The sequence below is a fragment of the Antrostomus carolinensis genome, unplaced genomic scaffold (genome assembly GCF_000700745.2).
Source record: "Antrostomus carolinensis isolate BGI_N321 unplaced genomic scaffold, ASM70074v2 scaffold4329, whole genome shotgun sequence".
NCBI classification, from domain to species: domain Eukaryota; kingdom Metazoa; phylum Chordata; class Aves; order Caprimulgiformes; family Caprimulgidae; genus Antrostomus; species Antrostomus carolinensis.
The window spans coordinates 46,858-65,655 of NW_010336267.1; the positions used below are offsets into that span (position 1 = coordinate 46,858).

Sequence of the window (18,798 nt, forward strand, 5' to 3'; positions counted from 1 at the left end):
GGTAGAAGGAAGGCAGAGGGAGGAGAAAAAGGAGCTCACTCTTTGCTGCTCTTCTCTGTTGATCCAGTTCCCTCTTTGCTTGCCCTCCCACTTCATATTTCATTTTTGCAGCTTCTTGGTATCTCACACCATCCTTCTCCCTCCCCAGCTTCATGGAGGCAGCATCTCAGGGAAAGCATAACCTTCTCCTGGAACAGGCGTGTGTGGCTGATACCTGGTTGACTGCCTGCAGGGAGGACCACAGGGTGCCTTGTATGAGGGCGTTATGCAGCCTTATGCTGCAGATGAGTTCGTTGTGCAGCCAACTGCCACTGAGATTTGCTGCTTACACTGGTTTTGTTTGCTCAGCAGTAGCTACTAATTTCTAAGACCAAGCAGTAAACTTGTCTAACAGCTCATGCTAACTTTGCAATAGTTATTTGCAGTCCTCTTGGTGTTCATCCCACCCCACTCATTACTAATCCTACATTAGAGAGACAATCTCGAGGGTCAGATCTTGTGCTATTTAGACTCCAAGGCCCATTTAAAGCTCTTTGGCAATTTATGCAGAAAGGCTCTCAAGGGTGCCAGATCGTGCTTCTCACTTCAACATGAACTTCTCCTGACCAAAAGCTACTAAGCTGTAACTACTGTCCTGTCCTGGATCTGCTGTAGGGAATTATCCCACCGCGTTCCCCGTAGCATGGGCTGTGCCTCGCCATCCCATGCGCTCACTGTTAGGCAGGAGGGCTGCAATCCCTCTCCCTTTGGTAGTGTAGCAATGCCTCCACGCTCCACCTTTCTGTTCCACACAGGCACAGACATTTTCATCGGTCCTCTTCTTTATCTGCTTTCAGGCCTTGATTTATTACTGTGAAGCACTAACCCAGCCCAACCTTCAGCTGCAGAAAGCAGCTTGCTTGGCTCTAAGGTACCTCAAGGTAAGAGACAAGGAATCCACTGTGGCACTTGAAGAAAGGACATCTAATAGGTACAAACAAGAAAATAGAAATTGCAGTAGCAGCCCCAGTAATGTTTTTGTTTTGCATTGCTGCACCGCATCCTTTTACAGATACCGTGCTGTTTGGGAACAGTTTAGGAACTTCACTGCAAAAACAGCCGGGCTCTGTGATCATAACAAAGTTTCTCTTTTGCATATCACCTTTTCCTCCCTCTCATACTGACTTTAAGAGATTGTCTTCCACATTGCAGAGAAAAAAAATACTGATCCACAGAGCACTGACTGAGAGGGAAAAACCCCATCCTTTCCCAGGACAAAATTAGCTGTAATGCATGTGGGTAACAGCAGTAGACAAGAAAGGGAGAGACAGGTCACAGCTTGTTTTGTGACAAATAACTGGTACATCTGGGCACTACAGCTTCAGCCAGCACCTGGTACCATTTCTGCTCTCCCTCCCATGATGGGAAGGAACAATGCACTTTTGTTTTGGCTGTATAGAGCCGTGGGAAAAGCAGCTGCCCAAGCCTGACTGGTATGGGACATTGGGGCAAGAAGCGTGTTCCATGAGACTGACTTTTTCTCCCTCAAAATTGTCCCCTGGAGAAGACAGCTCTAAAATGTAGCTTCATCCCAGCCGGAACCGATACCATCCAATACATAATCCAATACTGTTTAAATATGAAAAATTGTTTTCCCTTAAATGAGATGCTGGCAGGTGTCCCTGAGAGGCAACAGTGAGGGGCATTACACCTGTGCTGCATGCAGGGTGCAGTGGGGTTTTTGATCTCTCAGGAAAAGGCAGAGTAGGAACCAGCAGTGGGAACTGGAGCTAGACACATTTAACTTGAGCAGCGTGGCTCCTATACATCTTGAATAGTGAGAATGGCAATTGCTGGGGAAATAAACTACTGAGAGGAAGTATCATCATTTGGGATCTATAGAGAAAAAGCTAAAGCCCTTCTGGAAGACGTTATTCAGAGATGGGAATGCTGCAATGGATAGGTGACTGTGGACGAGCTAACCCAATGGCAGTCTCATCCACATCAAACCATGTCAGCTGCACAAGGTCAGACTGTGAATCTCTGAGAGGTTTTGCAGACTGCAGCAAGCTCTGTGTTACTGTGGACCCATCACTCATAATTATTTCAGCTGTAGTCACCAGTATGCACCCAGCACAGACTTGTCCTAAGTCAGACACAGGCAACCACACTGAAGATGAGGTGGTGAGATTTAGTGGCTCTGGTAGCTAAGCCCCCATTCAGAGCGTTGTAGACCAGACCTGTGCCCGTCAGACTGACAGGACTCATGCAGATACTAATTCTGTGGCTCGGTGCCTCTTCCATGTGTCATGTCAGGGCAGTACCTGCCCTTCTTTCACTCATCTCTCTTCTTGTTGTATTAAATAGCCTGCCAGAGACACTGTGACAGCTGCTCTCCCCAAAGGCTTGACATTTTTGTAGCAGAGAACAGGATTATTTCTTGCTTTCTTCCCAAAATAGCAGAGGCAAGGCAAAAAGATGTGGAAATGTTGGTGAGTGCAGGTGCTGGTGAGAAACCTGTGATGAAGTCAGTCTCTTCTCCCAAGTAACAAGTAATAGGACAAGAGGAAAAGGCCACAAAGTGCGGGAGGGGAGGTTTAGACTGGATATTAGGAAAAATTTATTCACTGAAAGGGTTGTCAAACACATGAACAGGCTGCTCAGGGAACTATTGGCGTCACCATCCCTGAAGGTGTTTAAAAGACATGTAGATGTGGTGCTTAGGGACATAGTTTAGAGGTGAACTCAGCAGTGTTAGGTTTACGGTTGGACTCGATGATCTTAAAGGTCTTTTCCAACCAAAACAATTCTCTGATTCTATGACGTGAGCAGGCTGGCCAGACACAGTCAGGCTGGCGAGAACAGCCTTCTCAGACCTACCAGGTTTGACGTGCTCAGTGTGAACTCATTCCCTTGGCCCCTGTCTCCCATTTGTCTCCCTGCTGTGCCCTTACCTTGGCACTTTTCTGGCCTTGTCCCATGGCCCATCACCCAGCTTACCATCAGAAGTGGCAGACATAGCTGGTCAGCCAGATTTATACATATAGCACATAGGGTATGAACTTTAGAAAGGGTCCACACTTGTCTCCACCAAGGCCCTTCCCTTGAAGTAAGAAGGGAATACAGAGGATGGTCACTAATTCTACACAACGTTGTGAAATAAAACCACGGTGTACTATGTGGTGCTAACACGGTTCTTTTTGTACTTCCCAGGCTACTGAAAGTATTAAAATGCTGGTCATGCTCTGCCAGTCTGACAATGAAGAGATCAGAAAAGTGGCATCCGAAACCCTGCTCTCACTTGGTGAGTTGCCTATTTTAGAGCAGTATTTAATTTTATTTTTTAACAGAGCAGCATGTAAGACACCTGAGCTACACAAATGTGAGGCTCTAAATTGAAACAAAACTTTAACTAGAGAATCGAGCAAGTTAGAAAATATGTATTATTTAAAATATAATTCATTTTGAAAATCATGAAAATGAGCCAAAAAGAGACAAATTGAATTGTGTGAGCCTGGAAGGGGAAGGAAGGAAAAATAGCAAAGGAGAAGTTGACAAACAGAAATAATTAATAATGAATTGGAACACCAATCAGCATTGAGGAGGCAGGACCAGCACAGTGCCTGCTGCATGTCATCTACCCTCCTCTTGAAGATCCCCTCCCAACACCCCTGTAGTGCCAGTATTACAGTCTCAAGTGCCATTAGCACTGCCAAGTGTTCATTTAATCTGAATTATCTTTATATGCTTATTTGGACAGACCCTAGCCAGCAAGCCTTCCGTCACACAGTACCTCAGGCACCTTGCATGGACCCTCATTTGTCCTGGAGACAACAGATACCCTGCTCATTAACCTGTAATCTAACTGCATAGCAGCGTATGACAGCAAGTGTGGCTGCAGTTTCAGGGCACCAGTACTTCAGTGGCACAGAAAAGTTGTATTTTTCTGGCTTTTAGACTAGACAAGAATTTCTGCTCCATGGGTGCATGTCCGTCTGTGATTTTAGTTATGCAAACTCTTCAAACGTTCTCGTTCGCTCACCAGGTCAGCAGAATACCCTTTGCTGCTGGACGTGTTATTTCTCAGGATATAAAACAACTAGCCCAGAGACACTTTTGTAAACTCTGCGAGGTTGTACTGCCATTCTTCTAGAGGACATACAAAACCCATTTTGATACCTAATGGTCAATTTAAACACACTAGGCTCAATGCTATCCTCAGGTGTTTATACATGACACACTCTAAGAGAAAAAGGTTTGACAGGCACAAATAGTTAAATCTTTTTCAGCAGTATATAAGCAAAGATGTGGCTAGATTCACTTCTTTAAATGCCAGGAAGTGAGAAGTGGGTAAACTTTATATTGTCCGAAGTAGAAGAGGATAAACATCCTCTGCTTCGAGTGTATCACAGCTGCAGCTGAGACCTTGACAAGTACCACAGGTCATTTAGTAGGACAAGTGTATACTGGCAGATCAGTACTTTCTAAGAGCAGAGAATCCAGTATTTTAAATAAAATAGGGAAATGCTATAATACGTTATTATGCTTTAACATTTTGCATTCAGGTGAAGATGGGAGACTGGCATATGAACAGCTGGACAAATTTCCCCGGGAATTTGTTAAAGTTGGAAGCCGCCGTGGAACTGAAGCTGCCACAGCTTTTTAGGTGGAAAAGAACCTGCCTACATTTAACAGTCAATTAATAGGATGGAGCTGCACTTCAGTGTGGGGAGCAGAAGGAAGACTTTGAAGAATTCTGTGAGAATGTCCGAAAATGTAGCAATTTACATGCATTTTAAGGAAAAGCAAAATCTAAAATCCAGCTCAAATGTTCCTATTGGCTCCTCTTTGCAGCTCATGATGGAACAGTTGGATGCTGAGGAACAAGACTTTCTTGACTGATTCGTAACAAATAATGTAATTGCAGTTATTCAGCCTCAACAAACTTCTGCGAGTTTTTGGAATTTGGCATCTTTGTATATTTTACTGAGTATTACATTTACTTCCTTGAAGTTGTCGTGAAAGCTTGAGACATGTGATACCATATGCAACAAGGACAAGCAGGAGGACACCTGAGCAGGACTGCAAGGAAGCTTTCTCTTCAGCCCTGAGCTGAGCATCTGCTGCCATGCAGTGTCCCCAGCAACAGTCCAGCAGCAGGGAACACCACTCAGCTTTCTCAGTTTTCTCTCAGGAATGAAATACAGAGCAAGTTTCTTCAAGTTTTGCCTCCAGAAACAGCACGATGTCAACACTGGGAGGTGGCACTTTGGTGATTCATTCTAAAAGCCTCTGCTGGTCTTTTATTTCCTTTCTCCTGCCCTCCAGCAACAAGGCATCATTAATCCGAAGATTTGCAAGGCGGCTCAAACAATCACTTAGGTTTCAAAAAACTAAATGAAAAGGTAAAGTGCATTTATTTATTCTGAGAAGAAGGAGCGAAAACTGCTAATTGCCCGAGTCCCCAAAGCCATTTGGTCCTGTAAGTTGCAGGATTGGATTTCATACACTCTCATTAGTGGATCATAGTTTCTATAGAGTGATTTCAATATAAAGAACTAGAACAAACTAAAGTGGACCTTGGAGGCAGTAATAAAGAGGGTGAAGTGAATGCATCCCCCCCTCACCGCAAGGATGAAAGACAGCGAGTGCTTCAAGCTATTAATTACGAGCCTTAAGTTAACAGAGGCGGTGAATAGAATTTAACAGAAGAGTGTTCCTGTACTGTGTTCGTTATGCATGAAATGCTATTTAGATGTCAATTAAAGTATCCAAACTTGTGTAGACTGCATAGAAAAGATTGCAAACAATTCACATCAAAAGGAAGCCTCGTGCGCCAAATACACTGGCAGGCAGGGGTCATTTTGGTTTGGGTTTTTACTGTGAATGTTACAACAATGTACATACCTGTATATTTATAAATATATATATTCTTCCTTTAATTAAAAAAGTACATTTTGTACAGTTCAAAATGCTTACTTGTTTACTGAGGGATATAGACTCTTTTTGCAGAAAGTAAAACAATCATGTTATGGTTTTTATACCACACCTATCCCATCAGCTGAATTCTTCCAAGGTGTCCTTTTGTACTGACTTCTGCTCTTTTTTTATTTTTTATTTTCTTTTAGTTTTGTGTCATTTGTACTCACCATATTTCCTATCACATTTAAGTTATAATAAAGATTATTTTTAATTACTAAGCACATCAGTCCATATGTATAGTCACTTTATCAGCAGCCTCTCTGCTTTGAGGCTTATACAACCTTCAAACATCATGCAAGTCAGCTCCTGGTACCAAAGGTGGCTCAGTAAAAGCCACCTACTTGAGCTGGATTTGGGGTAAATCATTAGGAAGTTGTTTAATTGTATTACTGGAAAAGACTTGTAGGGAATATTTATCTTTTCAAGTCTGGTCACCGGGACAAGACTTTACAACAATCTCAAAAGTGTAGCTAAATTATGTTAAGTCATCTGCTAGATTCCTTACAGCCTAGAAATAATTTGTTTCATACCGTATCAACTTTGTTAAGACTTGGAAGAACATTACTTTAAGATCTTACAAAACCATCTAAACTAGTGCAAGTGAACAATACACATGGCAAGGATTAGCGCCCGAGGGTGGGCAGAGAACTGCAACTTCTTGTGCAGAGGCAGAAATGGTGCAGTACTTGCTTGTGTTTTAATATGCACAACTCTAGCATTTTCATCTTTCTGCTGGCCAAGGAGAGGTAAGTCGCAAACTATTTTAGTAATTGAAATAAACACAGAAACCACAAAAGCAGAATCATTGAATAGAATCATAGAATGGCCATCTAGTCCAACCCCCCTGCAGTGAGCAGGGACATCTTCAACTAGATCAGGTTGCTCAGAGCCCTGTCCAACCTGAGTTTAAATGTTTCCAAGGATGGGGCGTCTACCACCTCTCTGGGCAACCTGTTCCAGTGTCTCACCACCATCACTGTAAAAAATTTTTTTCCTTATATCTAGTTTAAATCTTCTCTCTTTTAGTTTAAAACCATTACCCCTTGTCCTGTCTCTACAGGCTGTGCTAAAAAGTTTGTTCCCACCTTTCTTCTAGGCCCCTGTTTAAGTACTGAAAGGCCACAATAAGGTCTCCCCAGAGCCTTCTTTTCTCCAGGCTGAACAACCCCAACTCTCTCAGCCTTTCTTCATAGCAGAGGTTCTCCATCCCTCTGATCATTTTTGTGGCTTCCTCTGTACTGGCTCCAGCAGGTCCATGTCTTTCCTGTGCTGAGGACTCCAGAGCTGGACACAGTATTCCGGGGGGGGTCTTACCAGAGCAGATGGGCAGAATCACCTCACTCGACCTGCTGGCCACGCTTCTTTTGATGCAGCCCAGGGTAGGGTTGGTCTTCTGGGCTGTGAGTGCAGCTTTTTATCCACAGGTATCCCCAAGTCCTTTTCTGCAGGGCTGCTCTCAATGCCTCCATCCCTCAGCCTATTTGATACTGGGAATGGCCCCAAGCCACGTGCAGGACCTTGCACTTGGCCTTGTTGAACCTCACAAGGTTTACATGAGCCCACTTGTCAAGTTTGTCCAGGTCCCTCTGGATGGCATCCCATCCCTCAGGCATGTTAACCACACCACTCAGTTTGGTGTAGAAGGAGAGAAAGGGTGAAACTATAGTGAAAACGACTGCTCTTAGTTCTGCCTCTGCGAGGTGAAAAAAAGCACGTTTTTAAAAAGTCAGTTTTAAACTAAAATGCTATTTTAGAAGCAAGGGGAGGACTGTGCCTCCTCAATATTCCTTCTCTGGTTGCTCCAATGTGTGTGTGCAGGTCCTTGGTCTCATACTGGAGCACCAGCAAGAGGCATACACTATTTAAAAAGAAGATGAGAATATTCATGTATTACCCCATCTGTCAAAAGCTCCAACCTGTAATACATACATACATCAAAAGCTTGCCTGCAGTTCATAGAATCATAGAATAGATTGGGTTGGAAAAGACCTCCAAGATCATCAAGTCCAACCCCTGATCCAACTCAGGATACAGCTGGTGTATCACAGCACAGAAGATGACTTTGTTGAAGCAAAAGCTATGAAGTCATTGGATTATAGGTGCTACATTCTGAACTGTCACTTAGGAATGAGTGAGATGAGTTTACTTTCAAGCACTACTACCCTACATTTCTAGCTACTCCTAGCTTAAGTTCAGAGCAAATCAGCTTTGTACATCATTCAAGATACTTAATCAAGAAAGGCTCCACAAGGACTAGCAGAAAATATGCTGAAGAGGCTCCAGGACTGTTACCAAACATGAACTGATGACTTCTCTTTGGTGAAAACAGACTCACCTCAGACAGAAGACACCCCTTTTCCTCTTACAAACATTCAGGTGCAGAGCCAGGGATCACAGAACTGCCTATTGAGCAGACAGCCAGAGCTGCAGAGAGCACAGGGCTGCAGACACATACAGGTACCATGTCACACAGAGCTTATATCTACTTTCATCTAATTGTAGTTTAAATCCACGCTTTGAGAAGTGTATTAACCTAAAGTTGACCTGCTACACTATTATAACAATTAAAAACCATGTCTACAGCTCATACAAACCAGACAGGAGTAAATCCTGGTCCCAGTAAAGTCAAGGAGAAAAGTCACAGGAATTTTAGTGGGAACGGTTAGACCAAGTTTAGTGTCTATTGTGGTATCCGAGACTGACAAGCTTGAACCTGGCATATAGATGTAGAGAAGCTAAATTTTACTTTGAGCATTAACATTAATACTGTTTTAGAAAAGTAAATAAAACAAAGAATCATGTCCTAACATGATTCATGGTAATATATAAAAAAATCAAAATCCCTTAAGTTTCTGCCCTCAGGGTAACAAAGCCTTGAAAAAATTAACAAACCTTAAAGCTTCCAAAACCAGAAGGCAAATAAAAAGGAACAAACCACATATTTGTTTCATAACTTACATGTTTTTGTGCTCCCAAAGCTGACAACACTGCCCTTTCCACCATGTTAATGCAAGAGCTCTCCTTTGTGGAGTAGTAAAAGCCAGGTGCACAGAGGTGAATGTAACAAGGTGGACACTTACCAACTAGCAAAGGAACCAGCAGGCAGTAATTATAAATCTGCTTTCTTCAGGCTGCAGCAGGTGGACTCAAACACATTTAAAGGTCTGAGTCACCTCAGAAAAGTATAGTTGGAAAAAGTTCCTCTACCAAAATAACTCTGCAGTGGTGGAGACTGAAGAGATACTGAGTTTGCCAGGAAAAGTAGGCTCGGGAGAGGGTTTTGCCTGGTGGTTTTGGTGGTGGCTTATTCTCACCTCATGCTTTTTCATGAACTATGGTGGTTTTCACTACCCCTGCCATGCTGTTATTGTCTCTGTGTTCTGCCTGGTAGATATAAACCCATAGTGTCTCTACACTACTCTAGCTACAGCAGCAGCTCAAGTTAGGCTGCCCAGAGTTTCACTCTACTATGGGTAAGACTCCTCCTGGATCCAGTGTATCTTTAGAGAAAGTATCTACTGTAGCTTTACCCTATGCTGCAGTTTGTTATATACTGATTATTGCTGACTTTAAGCATTCAAAATTAGAAGTCAATATGACTGCTAGACTGCACATCCTAAGCATAGACCCCTGCTTTGCTGATTTGTAACAGAATTATCCTGGATCCCCAGCATCCCCCTTCAAATGGCTGCAGTGCCTTCAAGGGTACAACAGAGGTATCATCACACCCAAGGGTTTGACCTTGAACACAGCTGATCATTACAGGAGGTTGTTGGCAGATCAAAGCAGCAGCAAATTAAAGTTTCTCAGAACACTATTATCATCTGCTGAACTACTTTGTGTTATTACAAGAATGGAAAGAGAAATCAACAATACATAGTAAACATTTTCTTCAGCAGAAAATGTTGATAACAATTCAGTCTCAAGAACACCAGAGCAGTGGAAGCACACAGCCTTGGCAGATTTGCAAGGCTTCCGTTTAAAATCTCAAATCCAGTTCTGAAAACAACCTCAGATGGCCCTTAAGGAAAAGTAAATGAATATGCAGTGTGCTTCCCTGCAAAAATCAAGGACCAACTTTATTACCTCTGCACGGGCTGCAAAACAGGCTGCAACATATAACCATGCTGTAGGCACCCATGTAAGCAATACAATGCCAAACACCAAGTGAGTTTCAGTTACCCAGCCACGTAGTTATTATGGTCTAATTCACTTCTCCAGGCATTGTCTTAAATACGATGGGTGTTCACACTGAAACTGTTGTTTCTGCTAAACCAGTTAGAAGTTCTTCCTTGCACAAACCATCCCACTGCCCCACAGTTTGCTTGCCTCTGCTAGCCCCTGCACAGCTGTTCCCTCTTGAAGGATCTGACACCTCCAAGTGGCCCATCTCCCAACATTTCAGTCTTGCACATCTGAAATTCTACCCTGTTAGGACATGCACATTTAATGGGAGAAGTGCTGACACATACACTAGATGCACTGTACTTCTGAGCAGCCTTAGGATACTTCAGTGAAAGATGAGATTGTGGCCATAGCTTCTGCAATGAACAGGAGTCAGCATGCTGGTGAAGTCAGTGCACAAAAGCATTTATGAGATCTTGGAAAGAATCACATCCTGCAGTTTGAAGTGACAGTTTTATTCTGCTAGACAGAACATTCTCTGTAATTTGGACAGATATGAAATTTGTCTTTAAAGACGTTGATTTTCAGCTGTTATGTCACTTTGTTTCAGTGGTAAACAAGAGTTTCCCTATGAACAAAAATAAAAGGTCAGATAGTTGCAAGAGAGCTAATTACACAAATCTTAATTTTTACACATTTGACAAGATTTTCACATATGTGTACAAAGTTCCTATACTTAACTATTTAAGATAATTCTACTGCATCCATATTTAAAAAATACTTAGGAATTTTCAGGACAGTAAGTGAAACCTCACCATTTTAGAACATTTTAACAGTAATTAATGCAGCATCAAAAAACTTCCAACACTTTTTAATATTTCTGATATAATAGGCATAGGGAAAATATTTGATCAAGGTCCAATACATCCATGACAGAGATAGCAATAAAACCCATATACATGCTCTACGCTCTCATACCTGGTCTTCTCCTGAAGCATATATTTTTTTAAGATTTTATACAGCAAACTATTTTTTGCTACTGAAATAAAGTTAGTAAAACCACAGTAGCCTTGGTATGAAGAATTCTGGTGCAAATGTATGTATTACTAAGTGGCCCATGTCTTTTTGACATACAAAGTTCTTCTGTTACAGGTGGGCCAAAAGCTGCAGTAGATGCATCAGCCCACATGAAGAACTGGCATTATTTGCTTTGTGTACAACCCATTTCAGAAGTAAGGATCCAGCTGCTCAAACTGTCTTATCTTTGTTATTTAAATAAAATCAATCACAAAAAAGCACAAGATTTAAATCTAATAAGCACTCTTCTTGACCATCTTCATGAAAGAAGAGCCAGATGCAGCTAATGCATGCAAATTCTGGATTTGTTACTTCCTAGCAGTTCTTTGTTCCAACAACAGCACCTGTATTACAGCAGTTCACAGGAAGTGAAAGTCTCTGCAAATGCAAAATATTCTTCATGCTTAAAAATAAAGTCACCTCTGAAGAACAACTGTTAACTATGAACTTAAACTACATTGCACTGCATAAAGACTGTTAACAAGTTAAAATTTATGTTTCCTCATTTACTATGGTTGAACTACTTTGTCATGAAAATTGCTTAGAATCTGAGATAGGAGAGGTCTAAGTCACTTGACAGTATTACCTATTTTTTTTTTGAGGACACACTTTTGTCACTATTTCTGCATTGTGATGGAAAGGATTATGTCTAAGCATCCTCTAGAGCACAAACTAGAGGATGTAATCTTTTGTTTACAAAGTCTCCAGGAAATATGGTGCCTCACCTTGCAGTTACCAGACTCAAGGTGAAATGGAAACCAGAAGGAATATGATTGCTTACAATGGTTCCGACATTCCCTGAATGTCAGAACTGAGATCAGTTGTGCAACATCTATTAACTTACTGACAGCCACAGGGAGAGAATAAAATATGGAAGGAATCTAAAGGTGCCAGTCTGATGGCTCCACAGGTGTGTTCACACATACCCTGAAGCACCCATTTTGGCAAGGTCCAACAGATCCATAAACAAGAATCTCTGATCATCTCTGTCCTGAAGTCAATCAACTCCAAGCTCTCCACAAGATATTGCAATTGCCACCATCCTTGGAAGACCTTGTTACTTACAGAACTGCCAAGTTCACTCAGGACTGGAAAACCTGTATCAACTTACTCTCCTCTTCTACCTCAGTGCTTTCACCTGCAAGCATTTCCCACCCCCATATGGATGCCATAAGGTAAAGTTTTAGAGCACTTTTTATTCCTGTGAACTCTTCAGAACTTAGTACCATCTCAGTAAAAAGGTGCTTCATCTCTCAAATACCAGAGCAGTACTTTGAAAGCAGACATTCAGTTTCCTTTCAGAATAGCTGAAGTGTAGGCTGCTTTCTCCATCTAATTTTCAATACAACTGCTGTTAGGAGCAAGAACATCTTACCTTTTATTATAAGCTATTAACTGTATTTCTAAAAAAGACTGTTAAATACCTTCTACTTAAGCTCTCACCTATACATCTCAGAGCTCCTTTAAAAGAGAGGCAATTATTTTAAACCTCCTGAAAAGCATAAATCCATCTAAACTTTAGATCTTGATTCTTATTACCCATTCTTGACTTTGAAGCCTCACCAACAGCACACAAGTTTTATTTTGCTTTCCCTATCCACCACTCTTCTCCAGAATTCTACATATCTAAGGAGTTAAAAACTGCCCAGGCACTCACCAAAAAACTTGAGCTCCCATCTACAGTAGTCACAAGTGACTTACAAACCCATTCTCCACTCAAATAAGAGGCTGTTTTGGTAAGGCAAAGATTTATTTATCAATTTTCATGTATTGTGTCAGACCAACTGATAAGATATTTATACAGCAGTTTGAAATACACAGTATTTGCATTTTATACAAGCAACTAAGCACAGCCTGTAATAAGTTTTCTATGCAGTATCCAGATACTCCCACTGCTACATAATTCCAGTTAAAAACCAACATCTGTAATGCTTCCACGAGAATTTCTATACCTGAGAAGTTTTAGTATATCCTTTCAAGAGGAAGTCTGCAATTAAAAACCACATACATAAGCCTATTTAAGGTTGACATCCCAGTTGCAAATTATTTGCTTCCTTTGAAGCAAGATCTGATATACTCTCCTTTAAGCCACATGATACTTGCGATGGCTGTTCTTCAGAAGTGCTGTCTGCATCATCTCCACAGTTAAGCTCTTCATTTTCTTGTTTGGATTCGTCTAGAGCCAGACTCTTTGGTGTCTCGAGATTGTCAGGTGCTTGCCCAGTTAGCCTCTAGAAGGAAACAGAGGAGAGGGTGAACTTAACACTTGTTCTACTTAATAGCCAGTGAAGTAGGACTGTGTATATTGAATTAAGCAAACTAATTATCTTCATTTGGAGATTGCCAATATAATTAAAACATTCCTCAGTCACAAAAATCTTAAAGACTTCAACTCAAATTGCAACCTCTAACCCACAGACCACACCTGCTTTGGTGACTGTTAAGTCTTCCTTAGGTTCTTCAGTAGGACAAGTTTTATCTTAGTCAACATAAAATATGGGAAACAGCTTCAAGTTAAATATTACTATAGTACTATATAGGTTTAATTTTAGGAAAATTACTATACAACAGATTAAGTTCATAATTTTAAATCAGAGATAATGAAGCTACATTAAGACTAGATGAACTCAAAGATGCAGCAGTTTCCAGCACTTGATTATCAAACTAGAAGTTCCTCACCTAACCTGATCCAAGGAAAAAAACCCAGAACTTTAAGAGGCTGCTTTTAAGGCTTCTGATTGCTTGACATATCTTTTAATGCTCATTAAAGCCTTAGAAGTGAGCAGCTTACAACTAAGTGAACTTAACTGTTGAGGAACTGCAGAGAAGCTTCTAACATTAGTTCTTTTAAGTCCTTAAGTCATTGAATTTCTGCCTGTGGGTTTATCACTTACAAGCAGCACTCCCTGAATACCAAAAAAATTTCAAGTGTAGTAGATTAGTGCGTCTTTCAAGAGTGATATAAATAACTGCACTACCTGAAGATTAACTTGATCAAGTTTACTTCCTGATTAATCAAGTTGCTTGCAATAAACTTCTATTTTATTTCCACCTCCCCAGGCTAATCAAAGAATCAAAGTATTTGCCAGGCACTCAGCTTCATATTCCAGTTGAGAGCTCATTCACTGTAAAAACAACCTAGCTAATAATTTTAGGTTCCATGGCTAGCCAAGGTTCCATGGCTACCTATTTATCACATCTTCAGAGGCTGTTACAGACAATCTACTCCTGGTAGAGGAGTCATGGAATCAGTGACACAACTACCTGTCCCCAAGGAATTCTCACAAGAAGCTTTTTTGAAATTTACAGCTTTATGAACCCTACAGACCCTGTGGATTAGCCCTTTTTGGACCACAAAACTGGCAATTCCCCAGTGAAACCTTAATTTTAAAGAGCATAGGTGCTCCTTTCTCCCTCTCACTGCTCCATTTTATGCCCCTGCTGTTTCAAGTTTAGTTCAAAGGACACAGCCAGGACAAACACTTCATTTAGCCAGCAGCCTCACACAACCTATTAAGCATTTGTATTTAATTCATCTCAGAAAAGTGAAAATTAACTCTTCCTTTCCATGTCACCATCTCTAACATGCAAAGCCTGTTCTGTTTAAACAACAGGTTGACTCATCCCTTCAGAAAACACCCCTCTTAAGTACTTTCTCATTACTCCTGTGGATTTTAAGCTGGAAACCTCATCCTCTAGAAAGGGCTTTATGCCTCTGGACTGGAGCAATCCCACAGGAGACAGCTTATACAATAATTTAAAATTAGGAGCTGTGTGAAAACACAGAAGTCATGAATCATTAAAAATATCTTTGCTGGTTTCTCAATTTTTCATTCTACAACATTAACTGAAAATTCAAGTACCTCAATCATGCTGGTCATATAATGCACATGTTCAGCAAGGGACATCAGCTCTTCATTTTCTTCTTTTAGGCGAGCAATTTCACCATCTCTCTGTTCAATTTCTTTGTGCAGCTGAGTTCAAATAACAAAATGTTAAAACAGGAAGACAATAGCCAGTGGTGAAGAAGCCAATTATCTGTCACTAGCTACCTTTTCATTTTCTTGAAGCACTTCATACAGAGCCTTCCTCCTTTCTTCAGCCACTTCTTTCCAATACTGAGATGAAGGGCTTCCTGAAGGAAGAAGCTATAGTAAGTCTGTGCTAACACTGAATTCTTGAGATTACCTTAAGGTATCTAACTTGTATATAAGTGTTCTATAAAGTAGGATAATAAGAACTCACTCTGTAGTGTTTTCCCAAAGATTAGTTGTAAATTTACAACTATAGACATAGTTTTACAGAAAACAGGAGATCCCACACTGTACTAATAGTAATACAGGCAGAGCCTTCAAGAAGCTGCCTCAAGCATGGCAGCAGGCTTTGCAAGATGGTCACATTTGCAATGGTCAGTCTTAATCCATACTTTGTGGAAGACAGAATTCTTATCCCCAAATTCCTCTCCATGCACTGGTGCTTTATCAGTCTCCCAATGAACTTGAGAGACTTTCAAACTGGTTCTGAGAAACTGCACACACAACACAATGCCAAAATAGACTTTAATTTCAACTTAATTATATAACTTGCAAGCCTGTAGCTAAGCCAAAGTAACAAACTACAAGACTTCTTAACACTGCTGCACAGAGTTTATGGTAACCAGCAGCTGAGAACCATTCTGAAACATTAGATATCTATACTGTTTACTACAGAGGATAAGTATCATTAATTCCTGATAGGCACTATAAGCTCTTATCTAACTGACAAAGGAACCATGTTTCAAGTGATATTCCAATGGGAGCATAGCAATAAGTGCAGAAAAACATTTCAGGAATTACCACATACCTTTTACCATGAGATCTACAGCTTCAACAACATCATTCATATTCTCATTTTCTTGCTCCTTGTCCACAGACACCTCAGCTTTACAAGCCTTTGAGTTGAACTTGTTATTCCAGAGTTTCCTTCTGACTGAAGATTTCTTCTGCACAAAACACAGGCAGGTTTAACTTCACAGCAATGTTTCTTCTTTTTTTAACACAAACTTGTAGGTCTGCTCACCAATAATTGCAAAGAAGCCTTTATAAACCCCCAATTTCTTCACATTATAGTTCTAGTTTGCAGACATCATCCTTAAAACCCACAGGTTTAACACAAGAAAAGTACCAAACATTTTCCTGAAGTACTCAGAAATAGCTAGTTTTTAATATTGTTTATTACTAGAATAATATTAAGCTGAAGTTGTGTCACACTAGTTAGGGGATTATGTGTTTTTCAAATATATTATTTTTCAAAAGCACTTCATTACAAGCAGAAATAATTGCACACCTACAGATATGCAATATAATTAGATAAAATAATAAATATAATGATAAATTAATATAATAAATATAATATTATAAAATAATAAATAAATATAATAAAAATAATTAACCTACAGGTTATCTTCCAATTCATACCTCATTTCGTCTGCCAACCAGGCAACCTGTTGCTGAAGGCTGAATCATTTTAAGAGTCCTTCTTGGGGCAGCATTGCATGTGGTGTCTGTGAGGTACTTCTAAAAAGACAAATATGGCTTCAGACCGTTGCCACTCTTCTCTACATGAACTGAAACTCAGGAATTTGTCATGCTTCCATTAAGGTAACCCACAGTTCATCTTGTCAAGACAAAGTTGATACCTTAGTCTATGCTAAGGCTTGTACAAAGGGGATCTAGTTATTTGTAGAAGAGGCAGACCTTAACCACATGAAGCAATACTGAGTGTTTGCCTCTTAGAAAACACTTGCCATTCATAAAGGAACCTGGATAGGTCTTATAGCAGAAACATTCCAACTAGATTTCAAGGACAGTTACAGTGTAGTGTGACACAGTAAACTTCAGCTGAAGCTCCCCAAGTTGTATTTGACAACAGCAGTATTAGACTCCAGGGGAGAGACAAAAGTGACTGCAATTGCAAGTTTACTTGGCAAAGTCACACAATCACTTCAGGCAGTACCTATTTTTGTTACCTGTGAACACACCCTCAAGTGGTGTTCATTTAAACTGATGGGTTGCTTCCATTATCCATTAAAATGGACCTAAAGCTTCCTTCTTCCACCCAGACAGGCCATTATTTTGTATAAACAGCATGTTTATCACCTTTCCTGTCACACACAAATACCTATTTCCTGCACTAAAGCTTTCTGATTGGGCTGGTTACACTGCCACCAAGGGACAGCAAACAATGGCAGACAACCAAGCAAGGACAGCCAGAACACAATGCCACACCAGCGTGAGAAAGTTACTGATTCACACCGTACTTCATATGACAAGAGTTCACCTTTCCCACGGTAGTTTCTGCCACCAATTATCCTACTGTTGAACTAAAGGACAAACACTAACTGCTGTGGGAACAAGAATCACACTGTGTCATACACTGCTTGCTGCTATTGAAGGTTAGAGTTAAGTACAGTCTGCCAAGAAATTATTTACTAATACTTGAGTAAACCCATCACATGTAGGCATCTGAAAATCCAAAAAGCCAGACCGAAATTTATGCCCTAGAGTCACTACAGGACATGGTTCCCATGTATGTAAGTCAGACTTATAAATCAGCAATTTCCACTAATACCAGGAATTCTCATTACAGTCACTCTATCCCACATGACAGAGGGCTATCAGCCTCTATTTTATATGGCATTTGTACAACATTGATTGGGGCCTACATTAAAAGATTTACCAGAAGATTCTTGTAACAGGACTAGAATAGGTATGAACCGTAGTGACTAGAAGTCACTTCTTAAAAACTTAAATCCTTTAAGTACTTTTGCCCAATTCCAAGGCAACTATGGTTCACAAGAGTGGCTTTAGAAACAAAACTGCCTGCATGAATACTTCAGTTAAAGCATGCTCAAGTCAAGATAGATTTAACTCTAAGTTCATCCCTATGAAGGACAGGCTACAGAACCTACTCTGCAAGCCCTCAGCAAGTCAGACTGATTCAGTAACAGAACTACAGCAGGTTACCAGCACCTAAAAAAAAAAAATCATTGAAAGACAACAAGCTCAGTGGCAAACTAAAAAAGACTTGCTGAACAATAAAAAAAAAGTAGTCATAAGTACATATGCCCAAGCAGAACAGAGTGTTCCCAAGCCACCCAGCCTGCCAGGAGGTTACTCAAGCCAACAGGACACAAGCCAGGTGGAAGCAGCGTGCAACAGATCCCTTTGTATTCCCTCAGTGGATACAAAACCTGTGTCAGACAGAGGCACCGTTTCCCAGAGAACTGAGTGCAAGCCTCTGAGCAGAGCAAGTTCTATCTTTGAGATACTCTTGATAAATTTCCTCTTCTATTTTCTACCCCTTATCTGCTCCCATATGCTAGCTTCGAGCCTTTAGAGCCTATACCTGCAGAGATCCTGATGACTTTTCTGCATTCAGTTTCTGCTTCATTTTGGAATTCATAGGATCACTGCAAAAAAAAAAAAAAAACCACAGTAAGAAATGACCAACATCCAGCTGCGGCCGAAGTTCAGGGGCCGCAGTTACAGAACATGACAGTTTCAGCTCATCCACTTTTAGGACATACACAGAATTCGGTCCCGGCGCGGCCAGCAGCCTCCTCCGGAGCCCCCGCAGCCCCTCCCGGGGCCCCTC

General features: G+C 40.9%; 2 protein-coding genes across 3 annotated transcripts in view; one reads left to right on the forward strand and one right to left on the reverse strand.

The window, feature by feature from the left end:
- Positions 1–4,995, forward strand: part of RIPOR2 (RHO family interacting cell polarization regulator 2) — a 34,715-nt gene extending 29,720 nt beyond the window's left edge. For both annotated transcript variants that reach the window (XM_010174766.1, XM_010174765.1), the window contains 3 exons: positions 837–920; positions 3,193–3,283; positions 4,545–4,995. In XM_010174766.1, coding sequence (XP_010173068.1) covers positions 837–920; positions 3,193–3,283; positions 4,545–4,645 — 276 coding nt within the window. In that variant the 3' untranslated portion in view covers positions 4,646–4,995. The remainder of the gene's footprint in view (positions 1–836; positions 921–3,192; positions 3,284–4,544) is intronic.
- An 8,186-nt stretch (positions 4,996–13,181) lies between these two features.
- LOC104530237 (geminin) lies at positions 13,182–18,606 on the reverse strand. The gene is made up of 6 exons (XM_010174768.1): positions 18,550–18,606; positions 16,620–16,718; positions 16,006–16,144; positions 15,216–15,298; positions 15,027–15,137; positions 13,182–13,394 (listed from the first exon to the last, which is right to left on the reverse strand). Exons 1-6 carry the CDS (start codon positions 18,604–18,606, stop codon positions 13,182–13,184), a joined length of 702 nt encoding a protein of 233 aa, XP_010173070.1.
- Positions 18,607–18,798: the final 192 nt, after the last annotated feature.